This window comes from Schistocerca gregaria, chromosome 1 (genome assembly GCF_023897955.1).
Source record: "Schistocerca gregaria isolate iqSchGreg1 chromosome 1, iqSchGreg1.2, whole genome shotgun sequence".
NCBI classification, from domain to species: domain Eukaryota; kingdom Metazoa; phylum Arthropoda; class Insecta; order Orthoptera; family Acrididae; genus Schistocerca; species Schistocerca gregaria.
The window spans coordinates 988,215,113-988,239,248 of NC_064920.1; the positions used below are offsets into that span (position 1 = coordinate 988,215,113).

The following is a 24,136-nucleotide window of genomic DNA, read 5'->3' on the forward strand; positions in this document are numbered from 1 at the left end:
TCTGAAAGTATTTGTATAGAGTGTAGCCATGTATGGAAGTGAAACATGGACGATAAATAGTTTAGGCAAAAAGAGAATAGAAGCTTTCGAACTGTCCTGCTACAGAAGGGTGCTGAAGATCAGATGGGTGGATCAAGTAGCTAATGAGGAGGTAGTGAATAGAATTGGGGAGAAGAGGAATTTGTGGCACAACTTGACTAGAGGAAGAGATTGGGTGGTAGGACACGTTTTGAGGCATCAAGGGATCATCAATTTAGTGCTGGAGGGAAGCGTGGAAGGTAAAAATCGTTGAGGAAAACTGAGTGATAAACACAAGAAGAGATTGAGAATGATGTAGGTTGCAGTAATTACTCGGAGATGAAGAAGCTTGCCCAGGGTAGAGTAGCATGGAAAGCTGCATGAAAGCAGTCCCTGGACAGAGGACAACAACATCTGAAAATCTAATCTTAGTGGTGAGTACACAAAACATCGCTGCCTAGTGTTCACTTGACAATGAGCGACTGGAGACCATCGAATCTGTCGCCTGCCTAGGAAGTAAAATTATATCTTGTGGCTTTCACGACCGGGTGACATGGCTGTTGATATACTTTCCTGGATGTGCGGTCCAGCGCAGTCCTGGACGAAACGTAAGGAGCAGAAAAGTTCTTGGACCACGACCTCACATCCCGGAAAGTATATCAACAGCTATATCTTGTGGGACATCAGAGAAGGATATTATACGCCGAATCCACCGGGTAAATGCTGCTTTCAAGAGGAGAAGAAATCTATCCACATCCAGCTGCATAGACGATATCGGGAAAGATCTCATAAAGGCGTTACTTTGGAATAGGCTGCTGTACTGAGGTGAATATGGACACTCGGAAGAAAAAAAATGTAATTACAATAAATAAATTAGCTTCAGACTGCAGTTATGGTTTTACAAGTTTTATCGCAGTGTCGATTTCTAGAGTTCACGTCTCATCCTCAGATGTACCTTTATAAACATCTAATCGACGGTTATGTGTTAATATCCCTACTTACACTGCTTACCAACTGACATGCCGGTAACCGCACGCTACGTACGCAACATCATGGAAGCGACACTACATACTACACTTCGATAGGTAATGAAGATTAAACATAATGTGGAGCTAGCGCAGATTCGTTAAGATTTCCTGGGTAGACAAGGTATCAAATTAAGAGGTGCTCCACAGAGTGGAGGCAGAGAAGCCGTATCTCTTCAAGCTTACCCGACACACAAAGGACACATGGGTGGGCCACGTGCCGAGACGCGGTGGAATCGTTACAAGTATTATTGAAGGGACGTAGAAGGGAAGGCTGAATACATCAACTAGATAATGGAGGATACCCGCTGCACCACCTAAGCCGCTCTCAGGAGGAAGACCGAAGGCAGGAAAGCATAGAGAGTTGGTGCTACCGACCTGACCGTCGAAGAACTAAGAAGAATGTATGCTACTGCTCAGCAGCAATTAATTACTTTATCTTTTCTCGGTTACTGCCACCCTAGTCTTGCGCTCCCATTTTGCTTGCATTCATTCCTGTAACTCTCTGTACTCCAGTGAAATAAGATGATGGTATGACGTTACCCCATCTGGGGTTGTTCGGCCACCTAGTGGAAGTCTTTTTACTTTTTTCGGCAATTTGAGCGTCGATTATGAAGAAGTAATGATGATAACACAACACCCATTCCCCGAGCGGATAAAATCTCCTACTCGGCCAGAAATCGAACCCGACCCCGCATGGCAGTCAGCATAGAATCCAGCTACTGAAGTGGACAATTTTTCCCTGTATCATCCACTAACATTTCGTCCCACATCGTTCATTGCTGTCATTAATATAAAATCATTTTCTGCTACAAATCGTTCTCAGATGGTTGCATTAAACATACTGATTTTTCTATTGACTTTCGATGCATAATGGTAGACTAGTTATGTAATTGTAGAACAGCGTTTTAAAATATTCTGTAAGTGAAGTAATTTGATATTAAATAGAATGCACTGTCTGAAGCCGCTGTTCCTTCTACGTTGACTACCAATGCAATCCTCATTTTGTGCAAAGCAGAGAGAAACACCGCAACTGCTTCACCCATTTATAAAAGCTCCTCCCCCCCCCCCCCCCCTCCCTCTCCATTCCCCGCCGACCGCACCACCGACACAGGACAGCAAGACAATATTTCAGACTCATCGTTCACAGCTAAATAAAGAACTGACAGAGCGAGACGCTGCGAAAATTAATAACAACTAAACGGCTATTTTTACGGCTAAGTGTTCGTTTATAGTGCGGCGAGCCACAGACGGCGCGCCTAAGCTAACGACTTGTCTGTCGGGCCTGTCCACTTTCTGTACGTCGTCATTCTCTCTCCGCGACAGGAAAACAAACATTACTGCGTCTACTGCAGTCAAACGCTATGAAGCTTTGTTTATGACACAACGCTGGGGTACTATTCCGTAGTGCATCAATTATAACAAAGGTGCAACGATTAGAGGAGAAGCTACAGTACGCAAAATGATAATCTCTCACCCTCTTTGCGTTTATGTCTCTATATGATACGTGCAATATCCGAGAACTGATCAGTTTGGCGCAAAACTGTATAAGAGAAAAATTGTAGAGCATCAAAGAGGGTTTCAAAAAGTCTAAGAAAGCAACGAAAAGCTGATGATTAAATATCGTCATTTATCAATTTGACAGAAATGATATGCGCTTTTATTTACTGTAGTTTTTGGCTGTTTAGCCAGTTACATTGTTATTAAATATATTAAATCAAATATGGATTTCAGTTAACAGTGAATTTGAGATACATCTCACTATTTCTTAATTACAGATTACCACTCTAAATAATGACCCTGTAGTTTGGTCCTTTTATACCGCGATCCATCCAACCAACCAACGCAAGTAAGGTCTATGGCGTTCATCAATTGAAATAAATAACTAATAGAGTAAGAGATCAATACGATTCGATATGCTGTTCGACGTTGGAGCGCTTGCCAAGACTGCACTACGTAGTAGCACGAATCGCCGCCAGATAGAACCGCTGTCCGGTGCACGCTAGAGAGCCTATAAAGGGTCTCATGTGCACATTAAAGCTCTGCACAGTGGTGTGTTAGGCTCTCTGAATAGGCGATTCCTTTCGTTAAAATAAGGAGCCAGTAAAAATACACACGCACTCACGAAATTTTTACGTCGTAACATGTAACATCGAAGACAACTGTTTTGCTTCTTTCGCTACTTTTATGAAGCATTGCTTTTTTTTTTGTAACCAGAAAGAAATCCCCGACAACTAGTATAGTAGCCGACAATTATGTATATTTTAGTTGCATTTTCTCCACAATTGATTAATATTCTCCTGCGTTTTTCTTAAGAATGAAATGATTATCATTGTGTTGAACACCTGTTTTCCAAAGTGTATAAACGCACTAAAGGTTTGTGTTTAACTGCAACATAAATACTTAACTTCAGGACTGATATTTTACTACTTACAACAGCGTACTGCAGCTGAAACTCTGGACTGTTTCTGCAGCGCTAGCATATCTCTAAACAGATTAACATTTGATAGAGTCATTTGTGCTGAGATGTTCTCTTCTGGAAAGACTGCCTATGACGTGTTGGAAAACGTGCTTCCATACTTAAATGTTGCCTGCCTTCGTATTTGAGCTCTAATAAGCAATTATGCCTTCTTTTTCATTAATTTTCCCCATCATTAGGTGTACAACACCTTCTCCTTGTTATAAAAACAGTTGCAAATCAGATCTAGTCAAAGTTTCTTTTCGCTAGAGCAGTTCATCACTTTAGCTTAACAGACAATGTCATCAACAGGTAGCTTGCTCAAATTAACGTCGAGAGCCAACATTAATTACGGGCACAACTGCAAACTGAAAGATGGTAGTCTTCCATTATCTTCAAAAGCTCTTACACGGGGATCACTTTAAATGCTACCTCGATACCTCGTATTCAACGTTCGATTCAATGTGTTCCGGAATTCCATGCTAATATGAGTCGTCTGCCTTTGTGGCTTTAGGCATTTTTCTTTCAGATCAGGCTTAGCGATTAAGACACTGGAATAGCATTTGGAAGGACGGGGGCCCACATTCCCATCAGACCATCTAGATTTAGGTATTCCGTGCTTGCAAACCTCACTTTAAGACAAATATCACATGGAAACTTTGAAAATGCCAAGTCTGATTTTTTACCGTATCCTTGCCCAATGAGAGCTTATCCTCCGTCTCTAATTGCCTCATTATTTTCCATTTCCAGGAGTGTAGGTACTGACCATCTTGTCTCACACTGGGATAAATGTGTCAACAGCTACGGCGATTGCTTTTTAAATAATAAACGGTTTACTTATTTTATTCCCCCTCTGTCTCGTTTTCGTTTGACTGCCAGTTACACAAGGTGAGTCGCGTAAGAAGTAATACTCCTTCTATTTTGTGAACGATAGAATACACCGAATCAAGATTTCTGTGAAACGATAGTGCGAAGAGAGGCACGTAATTTTATTGAATGGTCAGTACTCTTAAAACTTGTTTCAACTGAAACATTGAACCAAATACTTTTTCTTAATTTTTATTTTGGAAAGAACGCTACACTTTTTAAAGACATGAGTAGAGTGATACAACGCTTGATAAAATTCTCTCGGGCTTCCAGCCGCCTCAAGTCATTTGAAACCCACAAGTTTTCGTCCGAGTGCTCCTTGCCCATTGTGAAGTGATGACAGTCGAATGATCGCTGCTGCAGTCCTTATATAGCCGCGCTGCCTTCCTTTTCAAGACGTTTATTCCGCAATTACCAGTTCCATAGTCTCACCTTTCAGTTTTAGTGTATCTCTTGGGTATTTGCGAAATTTTCCAACACCGACTTAATATCATTCGACTTTTCTGGAGACTTCAGTTGCTGTTAAAGCAGTACACCGATCCATTATAAAAACCGCATTCGCTTCAAAATATCAGTTGATACAAGAGTTAAATGGATTAACTATAAATCACTATTACGCGTCCATCTGCGTACCATCATTTGTCGGAAGCTTCATTTCGATATCTTGAATGGTCCACGAAATAAAAGGGGTGTTACGTTCTACGTGACTCGTCGTGTACATCAAACATTTATTAAACAACAGACCTCGTCAAATACTTCATCAACAGATATTTTAGTAAGCGTGACTATTATTAATTTAGTGATACACATACTGGAGTTATATATCGCTACCTGATATCTGGAAGTGAAGAAAAGTTTAAAGATGATGTACTTGCCGCTGTAGACATTTCGTGTGTGCTCAGCAACGTACATATCGTTAAAACAAGTCATGTGAAAACAAAATATCGCAGTGAACTGCGTGCTTTCTACACACGCTAATTTACAGGATTTAACTTTTTCGTTACACATCGCTTAATGTCAGTAGATACTTCCAGGCACTGCAGTAATTGGATGATACGAAATAGCTTGTAGTATCTCATAAGGCGTCTGCATACTAAACTCTCGTACTGTTTGATCTAATCTACTTTGACATATTGTATTAAAGACCATTTGAGATAAATGGAACGGAAGGTGAAAAATGTACCAAATCGGGAAGCCAAGACCGCATTTTCCTCTCGTTACACAACATTTACACGGCAACAGCTAGAACTGCAATTTTCCGGCTGTATCCAGCTGCTTTGCTCAAAACATTTCACTGCAACCATAACAGTCATATGACTACACTCCTTACGTAAAGAGCTCTTAAATCCCGTTCACTGCAAAATGATATTGTGTTTACGAGAAGTTCGTGGTCACTTCTTACTTTAACATAGTGTTTGTTATCTACCACGATCACAACTACAATTTTTTTTGGCGATTACCGGTTTAGATTTATTTAAGATGTCATCTTCAGATGTATCACTACAGCACTTGTAGGTCTAAACAGTAAGGATATCTTACGGCACGCTGCGTCAGACTGTTATTTTTCAATTAAATTTGTAGTTGCTTGTTTCGATAACTAATATGAAACATATAACAGTATGTACTTAAAGCCTTACACAAGTGGGCAGTGATGAGTCTGCCCAATAATCACAATTCTTTTAGTATCAGAAAATTCTTTAAATCGTTTAAATCGGATAATTTGTACCTTTTGTTTGAAAATGAGATCCTCTGACGGTGTGACAAATGTAAAGGAGAATTGCTATTGTTTAATGGACATGACCAAATAGTAGTTCGTCACATGATTAAAAGAGAGCTGTGCACTACTCATATGACTCTGGTCTAATTGAGGAACAATTCCATTTGTTGTACGAATTGTATACCTTGTCAGAAAGCTTTCATGTTCCTGGTTGGCTTTTACTTGGAGGTTAAAATTCGCATGTTTTCAAATGATGGGCGTAATCGCTATATCCTCAACTCTTAGCTAAAGCCACGTTTGTATATGTAATTTCCTGATCAGGTCTCGATGAGACATGTGTTTCTGATGTCGATGTCACCTGAAGTGTTGTAAATAATTAATGAATAAGAAGAATTTACTTACCTCGTACGTCCAGCTGCATTCACTTATAATACATCTGATTACAGAATCAGCATGCCTTACCTGGCGCCCGATGATTTAAAATAATTAGGCTTACTGTTAATACGTAAGCGAGCGGGGAGCGCGCCGTTGAGCTGGTGGCTTACCTTGGGTGCTGACTCCTTGGTCTCTCCACCCAGCACCTGGTTCAGCTCCTGTGCTATCTGCAACACGCCGGCATGCTTATTAGTAGGGATCTGAAGCAAGGGCGGCAGCCAAATATTAATGTACTTTAAGCAGCCAATAAAAGCCTGTATATGTCTTTTTGCGTGTTTCAACTGTGTGTTTTATGTAGGGCTTGGCACAGACAATAAAAACATCACAATCAGCTCTTAAATATTATTGTTGCTTACGCCAAACAGAGAAAATGGTTTTAAAGGTAGTATTGGCTTATTGTGCTTTCAAGAATTTTACGTTGGTGTATTACTGTAGTTTAACATTGATTCTTCTCTTTCCCGGGTTTATTAGCTTTGGATTAATATTTACTCTGAAATTTGTTGTAAGTGTTTCTCACAACACTCTATTTACTGCAGAGGTGTGAGGGATATTTTTCAAACGTTTACCAACTGTAACATAAAAATTTCACATTACGAATAAATTTATTGCTATGTTTTGCTTATTTAAATGAAAGCAAGAAAGCTAATTCGGAAAAAGTGAGCAAAAATTATTCATAAAGTAGGTAATTTTGTATTGGATATTTCGCATTATGTAACGTGGTGTATGAGATGGCAGGATAAGAAAATGTATACGTAGTTATAAGTGCAAATTCGTGTAATGTGTCCCACCATCTGACAGAGGGACGATAAGTAAAGTAAACAACTTTTGATACATCACCAAATAATTAACCATTTTGATGTAGTAAAATATATCCCTTTGACGAGAACTATATACAGACTCTGTTGTGATGCATTTAACTGACAACCTATCCTCCTGATGATCATTTGCTGACGTCAGGCACTACACCATTTGCTAAATTATTTATGCTATATGACAAATCGAAAAATCATCTGCCATGTATACATACCGTGTGATGTGAAGAATTTAGTTTGCAAAATGTTTCGCTAAAGTTACGGGGACTGTATCACTAGGATAGGTGCTTCTACCAACCATGTCCTCTAGTATCTTGGGGTGCTAGGCTCTGCTCTATAAAACTTGATGTGCAGCAATACTGCTTATTGTGATTGTGGGTGACGTTTATCACTAACGAAGAACATTAAATAATAGTGAGCGAACTAACTTACAATAATTTTTAAGTACGAAGTGAAGAGTTAGAAAAAAGTGTAGCTAAGGAAAGACGCTGCCGTAAACTCTTCTGAGAGTAAGACACAAGTTTGTAGAACAATCGGAACGACATTGACATGACAATGAGGAGTAGAGAATGAAATGTTATGGTGGGAGACAAAAATTTAAATATACGAAGGGCTATAGACAACACTGGTGGTACAGGATGTGTAGAGGTAGCAAGTTATTGGATAGAAGGTCCGCCTATCATACAAAACACTGTTTTTTCATATGAACCAAACATGTTTCAGCACCTTTGTGTGTGTTTGTCTTTTTCTGCATGAAAGGCAGAACTTACATCTAATAATTTCAATTGCAAACACGGCAAATGCAAGAGCAGCGACTCCAAATGATGAAGAGATACCAAGATTAGGATGATCCCTAGAGATTAACGGCATCAAAGCTGTCGAAAGATAGTTGTATTCTAAAAAAAATGAGTTTTTTCGGATTATTTGTTCCCTATTGTTGCTCTATAATTCATAATATTAAAATAACAATATCCAAAGATGATGAATGGTTAATTTGTAGCAGAATTCATTTTAATTACATATATTTTCGCCTAAGGATAGAACATTTATAACAAGTAACTCCATAATTAGAATCATATATATTAATGCACTCATCATTTTCTCCAAATGTCTTCAAAATATTTCACTTTCAGGTTGCTTTTTAAATTAAAATATAGAGGATTAGAATTTGTGCCTGAATAGGTGATACATCGTTTATACACTCCTGGAAATGGAAAAAAGAACACATTGTCACCGGTGTGTCAGACCCACCATACTTGCTCCGGACACTGCGAGAGGGCTGTACAAGCAATGATCACACGCACGGCACAGCGGACACACCAGGAACCGCGGTGTTGGCCGTCGAATGGCGCTAGCTCCGCAGCATTTGTGCACCGCCGCCGTCAGTGTCAGCCAGTTTGCCGTGGCATACGGAGCTCCATCGCAGTCTTTAACACTGGTAGCATGCAGCGACAGCGTGGACGTGAACAGTATGTGCAGTTGACGGACTCTGAGCGAGGGCGTATAGTGGGCATGCGGGAGGCCGGGTGGACATACCGCCGAATTGCTCAACACGTGGGGCGTGAGGTCTCCACAGTACATCGACGTTGTCGCCAGTGGTCGGCGGAAGGTGCACGTGCCCGTCGACCTGGGACCGGACCCCAGCGACGCACGGATGCACGCCAAGACCGTAGGATCCTACGCAGTACCGTAGGGGACCGCACCGCCACTTCCCAGCAAATTAGGGACACTGTTGCTCCTGGGGTATCGGCGAGGACCATTCGCAACCGTCTCCATGAAGCTGGGCCTCGGTCCCGCACACCGTTAGGCCGTCTTCCGCTCACGCCCCAACATCGTGCAGCCCGCCTCCAGTGGTGTCGCGACAGGCGTGAATGGAGGGACGAATGGAGACGTGTCGTCTTCAGCGATGAGAGTCGCTTCTGCCTTGGTGCCAATGATGGTCGTATGCGTGTTTGGCGCCGTGCAGGTGAGCGCCACAATCAGGACTGCATACGACCGAGGCACACAGGGCCAACACCCGGCATCATGGTGTGGGGAGCGATCTCCTACACTGGCCGTACACCTCTGGTGATCGTCGAGGGGACACTGAATAGTGCACGGTACATCCAAACCGGCATCGAACCCATCGTTCTACCATTCCTAGACCGGCAAGGGAACTTGCTGTTCCAACAGGACAATGCACGTCGGCATGTATCCCGTGCCACCCAACGTGCTCCACAAGGTGTAAGTCAACTACCCTGACGAGCAAGATCTCCGGATCTGTCCCCCATTGAGCATGTTTGGGACTGGATGAAGCGTCGTCTCACGCGGTCTGCACGTCCAGCACGAACGCTGGTCCAACTGAGGCGCCAGGTGGAAATGGCATGGCAAGCCGTTCCACAGGACTACATCCAGCATCTCTACGATCGTCTCCATGGGAGAATAGCAGCCTGCATTGCTGCGAAAGGTGGATATACACTGTACTAGTGCCGACATTGTGCATGCTCTGTTGCCTGTGTCTATGTGCCTGTGGTTCTGTCAGTGTGATCATGTGATGTATCTGACCCCAGGAATGTGTCGATAAAGTTTCCCCTTCCTGGGACAATGAATTCACGGTGTTCTTATTTCAATTTCCAGGAGTGTAGATATCCAAATTACTTCTTGTATAAACTATTTTTTAAAGTTTGCGCCTTACATTAAAAGATTGTAAAATAAACATATACACAGCTTATAGGTAATGAAACTATCAAGGAAAAGTTTTACCACTGCGCACACTTTCAAAGTTAAATAATTAAGACGAGACAATTATTGGGGAATAAAATATTTATAATTCTTTCTGTGAAGTGTGTGGATGGCAGTGTTGAATTTGGTTCTAATGAAACTATTAACTCGCATAGTGCATTTATTTAATTTACGCTGACAGTAATTTTAATCTACAGCCACTTAATAGTAATAAACACGTATTATTTTAGTAATGTACATGCAGTGGAAAGGTAGTAAGGGCGCTTACTGTTATTATAAACTTCTCGTTTTACCAGTGATTTACAGCATTACTTAGATGTTTCGACTCTTGGCTTTCAGTCAGCGTAAAAGTAATGTGTTTATCGCCACAGTAATATTAACGAATTTGTATCATTGCTGCTGGAACACTTATTATTACAAGTTTTTAATTCAATTATTTCAATCACTACATGAAAATTATTTAGAAAACAGAATCTTATACTACATAATTAAAAGTATTTGGTGAAATGCCGTCAATATTTTGTGTCAATAGGGGTAATAATTAAGTGCCTTTACTAAAATTGTGTTAAGTGTTAGACTGGATCTTATTACTACATTTAACGTAGCTTTCTTGAGTGCATGTTTTGTAACCAAGTTTAAAATGAAGATGGAGGTAGAAATGTGAATTCAGCTAGCAGATGCAAAGTCACATACAAAATTTATAAGCAGAATGCATTTTTAATTTCCGTTTTGAAAATTTTGTTCTTCAGTCAGTAAGGAGGTATTTATTCATCATGAGAGCAAAGAAGAGTAAAATAGCTTTTTTCTACATTCCACCCAACTTTTGTCACTTTAGACACAGGATTCACCTTATATATGTGTCCAACTGTCAATTTAAATTTGGTTGTTACGTGGAGCCTGTATGTAATTATTTCCATGTATTCGCGCTCTTTGAGTATCAGATTTGCTAATGGTACTTCGGTAGTTTTTCCAGCGGTTGTGATTTTCTCATTTACTCATTGAACACATTGAGTGGAAGTTAAGCGAAAACTGATTGTCAGGACGCTATCGCCACATAGGTTGGATTACATATTATGGGAGATAGGAGACAGTCTAAAAACAATGCATGTTTATGAAAAATCAAGAGAGCATGTGGGTACAACTTGATAAATGTCCGATCTGTTTGATGATGAATCACTGATATAACGGGCATAGAGCAGGTTGTGAAACTCATTTCTTCCACTAATATGCTAACTGCATGCCATGTCTTATACCACGTCAGAAGTAGTAGAATTTTGGAACACGTATTATGTTCGAGTATAATGTCTTTTCTGGAGACTAGAAATCTACTCTGTAGGAATCAGCATGGGTTTAGAAAAAGACGATCGTGTGAAACCCAGCTCGCGCTATTCGTCCACGAGACTCAGAGGGCCTTAGACACGGGTTCACAGGTAGATGCCGTGTTTCTTGACTTCCGCAAGGCGTTTGACACAGTTCCCCATAGTCGTTTAATGAACAAAGTAAGAGCATACGGACTATCAGATCAATTGTGTGATTGGATTGAGGAGTTCCTAGATAACAGAACGCAGCACGTCATTCTCAATGGAGAGAAGTCTTCCGAAGTAAGAGTGATTTCAGGTGTGCCGCAGGGGAGTGTCATAGGACCGTTGCTATTCACAATATACATAAATGACCTGGTGGATGACATCGGAAGTTCACTGAGGCTTTTTGCAGATGATGCTGTGGTGTATCGAGAGGTTGCAACAATGGAAAATTGTACTGAAATGCAGGAGGATCTGCAGCGAATTGACGCATGGTGCACGGAATGGCAATTGAATCTCAATGTAGCGAAGTGTAATGTGATGCGAATACATAGAAAGATAGGTCCCTTATCATTTAGCTACAAAATAGCAGGTCAGCAACTGGAAGCAGTTAATTCCATAAATTATCTGGGAGTACGCATTAGGAGTGATTTAAAATGGAATGATCATATAAAGTTGATCGTCGGTAAAGCAGATGCCAGACTGAGATTCATTGGAAGAATCCTAAGGAAATGCAATCCGACAACAAAGGAAGTAGGTTACAGTATGCTTGTTCGCCCAATGCTTGAATACTGCTCAGCAGTGTGGGATCCGCACCAGGTAGGGTTGATAGAAGAGATAGAGAAGATCCAACGGAGAGCAGCGCGCTTCGTTACAGGATCATTTAGTAATTGCGAAAGCGTTACGGAGATGATAGATAAACTCCAGTGGAAGACTCTGCAGGAGAGACGCTCAGTAGCTCGGTACGGGCTTTTGTTGAAGTTTCGAGAACATACCTTCACCGAAGAGTCAAGCAGTATATTGCTCCCTCCTACGTATATCTCGCGAAGAGACCATGAGGATAAAATCAGAGAGATTAGAGCCCACACAGAAGCATACCGACAATCCTTCTTTCCACGTACAATACGAGACTGGAATAGAAGGGAGAACCGATAGAGGTACTCAGGGTACCCTCCGCCACACACCGTCAGGTGGCTTGCGGAGTACGGATGTAGATGTAGATGTAGATGTAGAGGCCGTCTTTATAGTGTAACGTTACAGTGACATTATGAATACCCACACGTTTAAGCATTGGGTGTATATGAGTTGAGTTTAATGTACAAGTTGAACACGTCGCAAAATGTATATGATCGTAGTGACAGGCTCACATGTCTATGGATAGACTGTATTGTTGGGCAGGTTCCTTTCAGTACAATTCTGTCTCGAAACAGTATGTAGATACGATCACATAACTGTCAGATGTCTCTTGTGAGACAGTAATGCACTCTGCAGCGAGTTATTGTTGCAATTGCTCAAATTGCCTTGCTATTGTGGCAACTGGACCAGAGATCGCCCTAGTATGTTCCACACATGCTCAGTGATAGAGAGGCCTGATAATAATTCCTGCAAATGAAGTTGAAGATTATCTTGGAGGACAAGTTAGGTGTTATCCAGCCGGAAGAGCTCTTACGCTCGACATTGTAACGACAGAACAGAATGAGCCAGGGAATGTTCTTCACGTATCCTGCATTTTTCAGCCTCTCAGCTGATTGAAACGGCACTCACGACCATTAATGATGCCGAGACGCAATCTGCTCTCATCAGTAAAGATAAATTTTCTGGTGCAAATTTTTCCAGGGTTGTGTCTTTCGCTACGTAATTGGAAGCTGGAGCAATGAGAAGTCGTCTGGCAAACAGCATCCTTACTTGTAGCCCAGATTCCAACACTCGGCCTTAGGTACCACTTATTATAATTACTGCTGTTTCCGCTAAACGATCAGCGATGACTGCTTGTCTGATGTACTGCTCCACGTACTGATCAGTATGATGCTGCCCTGGGCAGCAACAGGTCAACTAGCGCTTTGCCTGGTACCGCTGGCATCAACATCGATACTTTATTAACACCGCCAGTCAAATGTGTCAGATAATTACTCGGAAGGACACTCTGGACTCCCATGGGTCCACAATATGATATGCCAGAAATTCAATTAAGTGCATGGGATTTAGAGTTCCTGTGTCATCCTGCTATGTCTTCTGTGTTTACTAACTCAGTACGATGCTTGGAACAACAGAACATTGTTTCAGCAAGTCAAAGGCATTTGACATGGGCCCTGAATTATCAAACACAGTTCGTGGTTTCTTATTCCACCCAGATCATGCTCTTCGCATCACTTTCTTTACTGGCGAGTCTCGCTATCCCTCTCATGTGCGTTGTTAAATTTACCCAGGTTGCACGAAACTAGATACTGTCTGCGAATTTTCTAAACAGTCCACTTTACTGCTTCATTTGCATTTTAATAACCATGTTTAATTTGTAACGTCACATTTCAGCAACACGCGTCTGTAAGCTACATTCATGACCATTAGGATAGGCAAACTAATTCACTTTATCCTCGCAGTGTGCAGATGTTGTAAGAATGTTTGCCTACTATTATGGGAGTTTTTCCCAAAACTGCTCCGCAACGAAATTAAAAACCCGCTATTCCAAATCAGACCACCTAAGCAACTCAGATAACTAGTGACGCATGGAGGTGCGGATGCAATTGTAATAAACACGAATGAATGCTGATCTAATAATTACTTGTGCTTCTCTATTTAATTTATATCCGGTGATAGGTACAGCTTTTCTGTAGGCTGGGTCTGCTAGCTGACTGTGGGAATTTTACGACCTCAGGGGCTCAATGGCGAGGGATTCGCGAAACTGTTCCTCACTGTAAGGCAGAGCCCCTGCCGAGAGCACACTGTACGGATGTGCGCTGTAAGTGACGGTATCCAACGTTTTGATAAGAGCTGGAGGTAGCATTCGGCAGGCTGTAGCCTTCCTTTTTGTGAAGCAGCATAAAGAATGCTTTATAAAAAGTTAGAAATCTCCAAGGGGACGGAAAAACTCGATGCAGTCAGAGTGAGAAGAGTCTGTTGGACTCAAAGGAAGTCAGTACTAGATGATGTTTGAATTCCATGAGTTCCGGATTGGATCACCGATGTTACTTTTCTAGTGGGGATGAAGTCTTGAATGCGTACGTGCAACACTTATCATTGTCCGAAACGTGAAACAACTTTCGAGAGAGAGGGGGGGAGAGAATTTCTGCTTTCTGCCTCACTGTAGGAGAAAAATGTGCATTACTGGTTAACTATCAGATTCTTTAACAGAAGTGAGACTGTTTCAGTTATTGTAAAATTTTCATTGTCAGAACTCTGAAGGTCTAGAGTGATTGGGTAACGATAATCCGGTCCTGGCAGAACCGGCAAGATATTGAGAAGGAGAGGAGAGGTACACTTCGTCTGAGATCTCCAGAGAGGGAACTTCTTCATCCAGGGCCGTCAGAGGGAGAGATGCCTTCGCTTTAGAGCCGCAGAGAGGGAAAACTTTGGTCTACAGCTGATAATGGATGCCGGGGCTGAACTTATAACTGTCAGCTACCACTGCAGCCATTCTGCGTCTTAGAGAGATGTTAAGCATGAGCCTCATCTTCATGCATCATGGCGAAGGGAGCGCGAAGTCATTTGTTTCGAGTTAGAGTTGTGCTTGTCCAAATTATTCACGCATTCAGCTATGTGAACTCAACATGTGCTTGGGCAATGGAGCTGATGCTTATATGTGGTTTTCTAGGATTTTTTCAAAATCTGTTGACTAATTCAGCAATCGTTTGGGGGGGGGGGGGGGGGGAGAGGGGGAGGTTTACGTGGACATATTTCGTTTCCAATTCCACCCACCTGTCCCGACGTATTACTGTGTAGTGATTCATTTGGACCTTTGTGCACTTTACAGTTATTTGTTTTGCCATTCAGTGAACGGAATCAAACTAATGCATCCTAGTAATAAACAGAATTTTAATGTGACCTTTGGTTTCATTTCCTAGCTCGGTGAAGCCTTTTCTCATTGTATCTATGTGCCATATGGTACTACTATTTTATGCCTGACTGGGCTACCCATTTTTAAATTCAAAAGTTCATTAGTATCCGTTGCACGTGTTTTTCTTAATATTTCGCATTATCGTATGGGGAGTGCTCTCAACCGTTATGTCACACTACCCGCAGTTATATATATTCGCAACCAGTATACTTCTCAGAAACAGTTTCATCATTAAGGCTAAGAGAACATCGGTACCTAATCTTACTGTCATGAGTAACAAAAATAAAAACATCGTACTCATGGAAGATGCTGAACGTTTCTTTCCTCTCCTCTCGGAGTTTGAGAGGCTTGGAACAAAGATCCACTCGCGGCCACCGATGCACATGCCTCTAGCGGAATGCGGCGCTTGGGCCCAATTACACGGCATTTTGCTCCGAAAATTTACCCGCAAATGTTTTTGACGGACTCGGATTAATGGTCTCCACTGCTACACTACTAAATTTAAATAAGGGTTGCTTACCTCGCTCTAAACCCCGAGACAGGGTTGAAATTGTCACTACATTTGTACCACTAATAAAAACCCTGCAGCGATTTACTACTTCCAGAAAGACTCAGCAATTATATCACTAGACTGAAAAACGTTACCGCCTTCAGCTGATTTCTAGCTACTCCCGGTGACAATCTCCTTCAGAACCAGACAGCGTAATGGTTAAAATTCAAACTGGAATAAAATCATACAAAAACACAGCACTTCGACTTTACACAGAACAAAATGTGGTTCATTGGCTTCGACTAGACCTCACCAGCTACGTCTCTTTTATCAAAAACCATATCTAGCCAGCTAATGATCTCTTACTACGTAGCAAGCACACATTTACTATAATGCATCAGTCGCCAAGAGAACTAACGGGTTAAGCAGAATTCCAGGTCTGCATACAGGAATGCACTTGCGTACTCTTTCAACACTTTCCACACTGCCAGAACAACTGATCGCTGGGAACCATCCGCTGCTGATTTGATGTCCTCAGTCCTCTTAAACCGTCACCTTCGCCCTTCATCGCCTACTGTTTGCCTCCTACACCCTTGAGGGCTGTCGGCGACTTCTCAATGTGACAAGCTCCGAGCAGCTCCACGAAAATTGTTTTATATCTAGGCGTATCATCCAGGTTCGATCCCCGGCCCGGTCGGAGATTTTTCTCCACCCAGGGACTGTGTGTTGTGCTGTCCTCATATTTTATCGTTATCGACAAGCAAATCACCCAATGTGGCATCAAGTGAAAAAACTTGCAGCTCGGCTGCCAAACTTTCCCAGGTGGGGACTCCCAGCCATCCGTGCCTTACGATCATTTCATTCTTCACGGAAAAAACCAGACCATCATCTGGAGGTTGAACAATGCCTCCTACTCCTACATACTGGAAACTGGCTCTGGCATCCACAGCAGACAGGTGGATGAGCTGCCAAGCCTGGTCACCAATAATGTGTCGCATACAGTCAGGCGTAATTACCCAATGATGAAAACATGCTGCCAAATCACGTCAAACGAAAATTAACAACGTCATGATAATTGAATGAAGCAGGGAAGATGGTTGTTTTCAAAATACACTACTGGCCATTAAAATTGCTACCCAGGAAGATGACGTGCTACAGATGCGAAATTTAACCGACAGAAAGAAGATGCTGTGATATGCAATTGATTAGCTTTTCAGAGCATTCACACAAGGTTGGTGCCTGTGGAGACACCTACAACGTGCTGACATGAGGAAAGTTTCCAACTGATTTCTAATAGACAAACAGCAGTTGACCGGCGTTGCCTGGTGGAACGTTATTGTGATGCCTCGTGTAAGGAGGAGAAATGCCTACCATCGCGATTGCGGCTTATCGTATCGCGACATTGCTGCTCGCATTGGTTGAGATCCAATGGCTGTTAGCAGAATATGGAATCGGTGGTTTCAAGAGGGTAATACGGAACGCCGTGCTGGATGCCAACGGCCTCGTATCACTAGCAGTCGAGATGACAGACATCTTGCCCGCATGGCTGTAAGGGATCGTGCAGCCACGTCTCGATCCCTGAGTCAACAGATGGCGAAGTTTGCAAGACAACAACCATCTGCACGAACAGTTCGACGACGTTTGCAGCAGCATGGACTATCAGCTCGGAGACCATGGCTGCGGTCACTCTTGACGCTGCATCACAGACAGGAGCGTTGCGATGGTGTAATCAACGACGAGCCTGGGTTCACGAATGGCAAAACGTCATTTTTCGGATGAATCCAGGTTCTCTTTACAGCATCATGATGGTCGCATCCGTGTTTGGCAACATGGCGGTGAACGCACATTGGAAGCGTGTATTCGTCATCGCCATACTGGCGGTCAGCTCTTGCTCGCATTGACGGCACTTTAAACAGTGGACGTTACATTTCAGATGTGTTACGACCAGTGGCTCTACCCTTCATTCGATCCCTGCGAAACCCTACATTTCAGCAGGATAAAACACGACCGCATGTTCCAGGTCCTTTACGGGCCTTTCTGGATACAGAAAATGTTCGACTGCTGCCCTGGCCAGCACATTCTCCAAATCTCTCACCAATCGAAAACGTCTGGTCAATGGTGGCCGAGCAACTGGCTCGTCACAATACGCCAGTCACTACTCTTGATGAACTGTGGTATCGTGTCGAAGCTGCATGGGCAGCTGTAGCTGTACACGCCATCCAAGCTGTGTTTGACTCAATGTCCAAGCCTTTATTAAGGCCAGAGGTGGTTGTTCTGGGTACTGATTTCTCAAGATCTATACACCCAAACTGCGTGAAAATGTAATCACATGTCAGTTTCAGTATAATATATTTGTCCAATGAATACCCGTTTATCATCTGCATTTCTTCTTGGTGTAGCAATTTTAATGGCCAGCAGTGTATGTGTTTTTGCTACATGATGTTTTTTTATAGTGTTTATTACTTGTCAGTGGTCTGTGTTATTGAACTGAAGAACAGAATTCGTAAGGTATGAACAGCATCTGCGAGCTGAGCGTGTGGTGGCGGGTGTAGCTACATACCTTGACACTCTGGCAGAGGTGCAGCAGCGCTCCGGCGGGCAGCGACAGGGGTCGGCGGCCCTTGCGCAGGCAGGGTGGCAGCGTCAGCGCATCCATCAGCTCGTCCTGCCACCACAACAGCGAGCAACACTCAGCATTCAGCGTGCCAGCCCGTCCCAGGGGGTCCAGGCACGGGGAGCAGGGGAAAGGGACGAGGGAAGCACAGCTCAGGATCACGGCCTACCCTTCCAATACCTGGCCCATTCACACAGCCCAACAAAAAAAGTTAAGCACCCACAGGACATGGTCAGATGTCGGTCTAAGTTCGTACATGTACACACCACCTGCGGGTCTGTAAATGATTACAACTACAGTTCTTTCTGGCAGGTAGAGTGGCCACCGAAGAGCATCAGTTTGTCCGTGTTTACTGTTTTATCAGGCCTGACAGGTATACGCCAAGGTGATAAAAGTCATGGGATAGCGATTTGCACATATACAGGTGTCGGTAGTATCAAGTACACGAGGTATAACAGACAACGGCGGAGCTGTCATTTGTACTCAGGTGATTCATGTGAAAAGCTTTCTGACGGGAATTAACAGACTTTGATCGGGGAATGGTAGTTGAAGCTAGACACATGGGGCATTCCATTTCGGAAATCGTTAGGGAATTAAATATTCCGAGATTCACAGTGCCACGTTTGTGTCGTGAATACCAAATTTAAGGTATTTTCTCTCATTACAGGCAACACAATGGCCGAAGGCCTTCACTTAACAACCGAGAGCAGCGGCGTTCGAGTAGAGGTATCAGTGCTAACAGACAAGCAAGTCTGAGTGAAATAACAGCAGAAATCAATGTGAGACGCACAACGAAAGCATCCCTTAGGACAGGGCGGTGAAATGTGGCGTTAATGGGCTGTGGCAGCAGAAGATCAATGCGAATATCTTTGAAAATCGCACGACATTACCTGTAGCGCTTCTCCTGGGCTCATGACGAAATCGGTTGTACCCTAGACGAATGGAAAACTGTGGCCTGGTCCGATGAGTCCCGATTTCAACTGGTAAAAACAGATGGTAGCGTTAGAGTTTAGCGTAGACCCGACGAAGCTATGGACCCAAGTTGTCCACAAGACACGTCGCAAGCTGGTAGTGGCCCTATAATGGTGTGGGCTGTGTTTATACGGAATGGACTGGGTCTTCTCGTCCAACTGAACCGATCATTGACTGGAAATGGTTATAAGTTTCCTTTGATTTACGTCTATGATCACAAACTTTTTGTTAACAGATTACCTGTTTCGGTCTTTAATGACCATCATCAGATCTGTTTCATAAAAATATGGCTGTAGTACATTAGGACTTTGTTTTTATGAAACAGATGGGATGATGGTCATTAAAGACCGAAACCGGTAATCCGTTAAAAAAACGTTTGTGACCACAGACGTAAATTAAAGGAAATTTATTATATATACAGGCCACTGTTTTCTTGCGACAATGTCGCAGCTTGGGAAATGGTTATGTTCGGCTACATAAGTCCATTTGCAGCCATTATTAGGCTTCATGTCCCCAAAGAACGATGGAATTTTTGTGGACGATAGCGCGCCATGTCTCGGACCACAGCTGTTCGCGACTGGTTTGAAGAACAACCTGTACAGTTCGAACGAATGATCTACCAGGCCAGATCGCCCGACATGAATACCATAAAACATTTATGGGATATGATCGAGAGTTCAGTTCATACACAAATCCTTTACAGGCAACACTTTCGCAATTATGGACGGCTATAGCGGTAGCATGGTTCATTATTTCTTTAGGGGACGTCCATCGATCAATCGTTGAGTCCATGCCATATCGAGTTGCTGCACTGCGCTGGGCAAAAGGAGGTCCGACACAATAGTAGGAGGTATCCTATGACTTTTGCCACCTCGGTGTATAGGGCATGAACAGAGTCAGATGTTAAGTGGTCACTGTAAAGGACACATAAATACGGACTATTCGTAGGAGACAGTGGTATCAGCACCTAACAGAGAGTGAAACAACATTTCCATTTGGCTGGTTGGTGGAATCGAGCAATCTACAAATTTTCGGGGCATTCGGATGTGACAGTGACCAGGTGATGGATTGCATTCAGAATATCAGGGCAAGCATACTTATCATCAAGATTCCAGTTAACCACGTCTGACCACCACAAAGGAGGGTCACCATATTGTGCACCACCGACATTGCAACCTCTTCAAATCTGTGCCTGCCCCATGAGAGCTGCCTGTATCTTCTTGAATCATTGACAGAAGATTAGCAGCAGTCAGACTGCAGAAATAGTCTCTTGTGTGAACTGTTATTAACATCATGACACAAACAGCTGTGACAGAATATGTATGGGACCAACTAGAAACTGAACTGCGTCCCATTGCCACTATCCAGGATATCAAGGACCAGGTAAAACAATTGTCAGCCAGCTTGCCTCAGATGAGGATACAACTCCTTAATATACCCTTCCCAACCGAATAAGTGCATACATCCCAGATAGAGGGAGTTCAACGTGATACCGGTAAGTGAGGTCATACTGTCAAGTCCTTTGTAAATTTGAGTCGATTTTGTAACCACTGAAATAGCATCGTCAATGGCCTTGCCGCAGTTGTAATATCGGTTCCCACCAGATCACCGAAGTGCTGTCTGGCTTGCTAGCACTTAGTTGGGTGGTCGCCTTGGTCTGCCGAGCACTACTGACAAGCAATGTGCACTCAGCCCTTGTGAGGCCAATTGAAGAGCTATTTGACTGAGAAGTAACTGCTCTGGTCACGAAAGCTGACAACAGTCGGCAGAGCAGTGTGCTGACCACATGCATATCCTGTTTGCATCCAGTGATACCTATCAGCTTAGGATCACATGGTGGTTGGTTGGTATCGTTGGGCCTACGGAGGCCTGTTCGGACGGAGTTGAGGACTCTTACCCTCTCAATACGTGAAATTCCATTTCGTTTCCCCCTCCCCTTCAGGGTGCTTTACCTTTTATGTCAGGCAGTGTATATTGTGTCGTTACACTCTCAACGATAGTCTATGCTGTGTAAGCCTCTTCATCTCCGCAGGACAGCTGCAATCTACATCCATGTCAAGCTACTTATTATATGCGAACTTTGGTCCCCTTCTACGGAATTTTTATTCCCCACAGTTCCCCTCATTACCAAATAAAGTATCCCTTAGATCCCCTGGTCGTGCCCTGTCAATCTTTTCCCTCCTTTAGTCAAGTTGTACCATATTTATCTTTTCTCCCAGATTCGCTTCAGCACCTCTTCATTAGTTACCTTATCTAGCAACCTAATCTTTAGCGCTCGTCTGCAGAACAACACTGCAAAAGCTTGTGTTCTCTTCTTGTCTGAGCTGCTTGTCTTCCACGTTTCACATACACACAAACAACAGCGTACCCAAGGAAAGGATGTAAGCCTTATTTACTGGTAGCATGTGGACTGAGAGCCATCTGTCACAAATTCTAAAAACTGTTTCGCCACCACCATAAAACTTGCATGAGTTGCCACCCTCCCCCAGCTCAGATCCTCGGTAAACCCCTTGCAAATAATCTGTCTGTAAACTGAAGGGCAAAAAGCCCTAGTGGTGTAGGAAGAAAGCTTTGCCGAAAAGACGCTGCAACTGCTGTACACGAACAATAAGAATTAGTTTCCGGTCTCTCACTGTGCAGCAGCAAGCGGCGATTGACGTAAGATTCTTTTCGTGAAAGTTTCTTATGTTAGTTATATTAGTTACTAATGGCTGTATTCCGTACAGTGTTGATACATTTATTGAAAAATAAATACCTCAAGACGTGTCTGCGCGCTGGTTGCAAAGGCGCAATGCGGAAAGGTTGCTACAACCTTGTGAAACAACTTGTAAGTCCTCCTATCCTCTCTGCGTAGACAAAGTGGATGCTAGCCTCCTCGCTCTTCAGTTTATAGGAAGACTATGCAAGGCTACTACCTGGACAAATACTTTCAGAAAAGTCTTCCTAACACTTTCATTTATATTAAATGTTAACATGTTTCTCATTTTAGTGGTAGCTTTTTTTATTATTGGAAGCATACAAATTGTATCCTCCCCACTTCTACTGCAGTCCGTTATCTCGCCTGCTGCTTTCAGCGTCCCATTTCCCAATCTAATTCCTCATCATCATCTGACTTAATTCAATTTGCAATACATTTTTTAGACATTATCCATTCCTTTCAACTGATTATTCAAGCCGTTTGCCCCCTGTGGCAGTATGACAATGTCATAGACAAATCTTAGCAGCTTTCATTTCTGCCTCCTGAGCTTTCACTTCGTTTCCAAGTTTTCTGCTTAGTGTTCCCTCCCACTTGAGATGCAAGTTGAATAATATGTGATACAGATTACATCCACGTCTCACACTAGGGTCAATTTTTGCTTGCTTTCGTGTCATCTTAGAAATTGCAGTCTGGTTTCCGTACAAGCTATAGACAGCCTTTCATTCCCCGTAGTTCCCTGTACTTCAGAATTCTAGCCCCCAGTCATTTATTACTGTTCTCTAATTCTTGCCATAGCTGGTTAAAGGCCTATAACTGGTTTATGCACTGGGAGTCGGTTAGGGTGTGAAAACGTTTTGACTTTGTTGTTTTCATATAAATCAACAATCGTCCAAGGTTGACCGAGACTTCATAAAATTAAATAAGGAAGCCCTTAGGGAATTCGGTACATACCGTGTGACATTCGCTCACATGGAGTCAGTACCTTCTACATACAATTAATTTTCAACACCTCGATTAATATATTAGATGAACGGAGCTCTGGATTCCTCTTTGATATTTCTTACCAATGATATTCATATTGTATTTTTCACGTCCAGCCGTAAATAAACTCAAGGTATTTACATTGATCGACAGTCTTTGAAAACAATATATTGCCAACCCTTATTGCTCTTTCTTGACACTACATATGTGGGAAGATGAAGAGGACCTTTTGGAAGCTAATTCACATAGCATGCAATCCGTGCGGGACTACGGGAATAAGATGATAAGGGAGAGGTAAGCAACACAAAAATTGAAAACATACATAGCAAACCGTATTTTGTTCCCTTTTTGGATAATTAAAAGTCTTTGGATAATTTAAAAGTCTCTTCTAAAATGATGACAATGAAAACATAATTGTAACACGTAACAAATTAAACGGAAATTTGAATGCTATGTCAGTTACAAATACGTCTGAAATTGTCGGACACATGAATGGACAAGGAAATACTATTAACTTTTGGATAACAATGTGAAATTTCGACATAACGGAAATGTGGTATGAGTACAGACCATGCTGCCTCTAGTAAGGCCTTTACTTCGAGGCTGGCTTACCTCTTTGTTGATATAGTAGTAACCTTCTTCCAAGGACGTTGTCGAAGTCTGCTTCTCCAAAGTCTTTTTGCCGGAAATCGGTGGTTTTGTCTCTTCTGCTGTTGTCGGTTTGGCCTGTAAAAGTAATAGCTCCAATCAAATTTCCACAGATAATGGAACTAATTTCGGTGTCGAATTTGTTCATCTTTTTTTATTATGATTTTTCTTTAAGAGAAAATATATATGTGCATCCAACTGCAGAACCAGTAAATTATCAGCCAAATACTTTAAGGTACAGTATATTCCCCAAAAAGTTGCTGAAAAGCTCAGATTTTATAATAATAATCATATACAATAGCATACTGATAGGGTATTCAATGAGGTA

The 24,136-nt window shown here is 42.5% G+C and overlaps 1 protein-coding gene across 37 annotated transcripts in view; it reads right to left on the reverse strand.

Annotated features, from left to right (window-relative positions):
- The window catches only part of LOC126277939 (synaptopodin-2), a 388,910-nt gene that overhangs the window by 182,978 nt on the left and 181,796 nt on the right, over positions 1-24,136 (reverse strand). For 16 of the 37 annotated variants that reach the window (XM_049977848.1, XM_049977858.1, XM_049977790.1 and 13 more), the window contains 3 exons: positions 23,773-23,886; positions 18,456-18,560; positions 6,631-6,687 (listed from right to left, as the gene is read on the reverse strand). In XM_049977848.1, coding sequence (XP_049833805.1) covers positions 6,631-6,687; positions 18,456-18,560; positions 23,773-23,886 — 276 coding nt within the window. The remainder of the gene's footprint in view (positions 1-6,630; positions 6,688-18,455; positions 18,561-23,772; positions 23,887-24,136) is intronic. The other 21 variants (XM_049977828.1, XM_049977818.1, XM_049977680.1 and 18 more) reach the window with 2 other exon arrangements.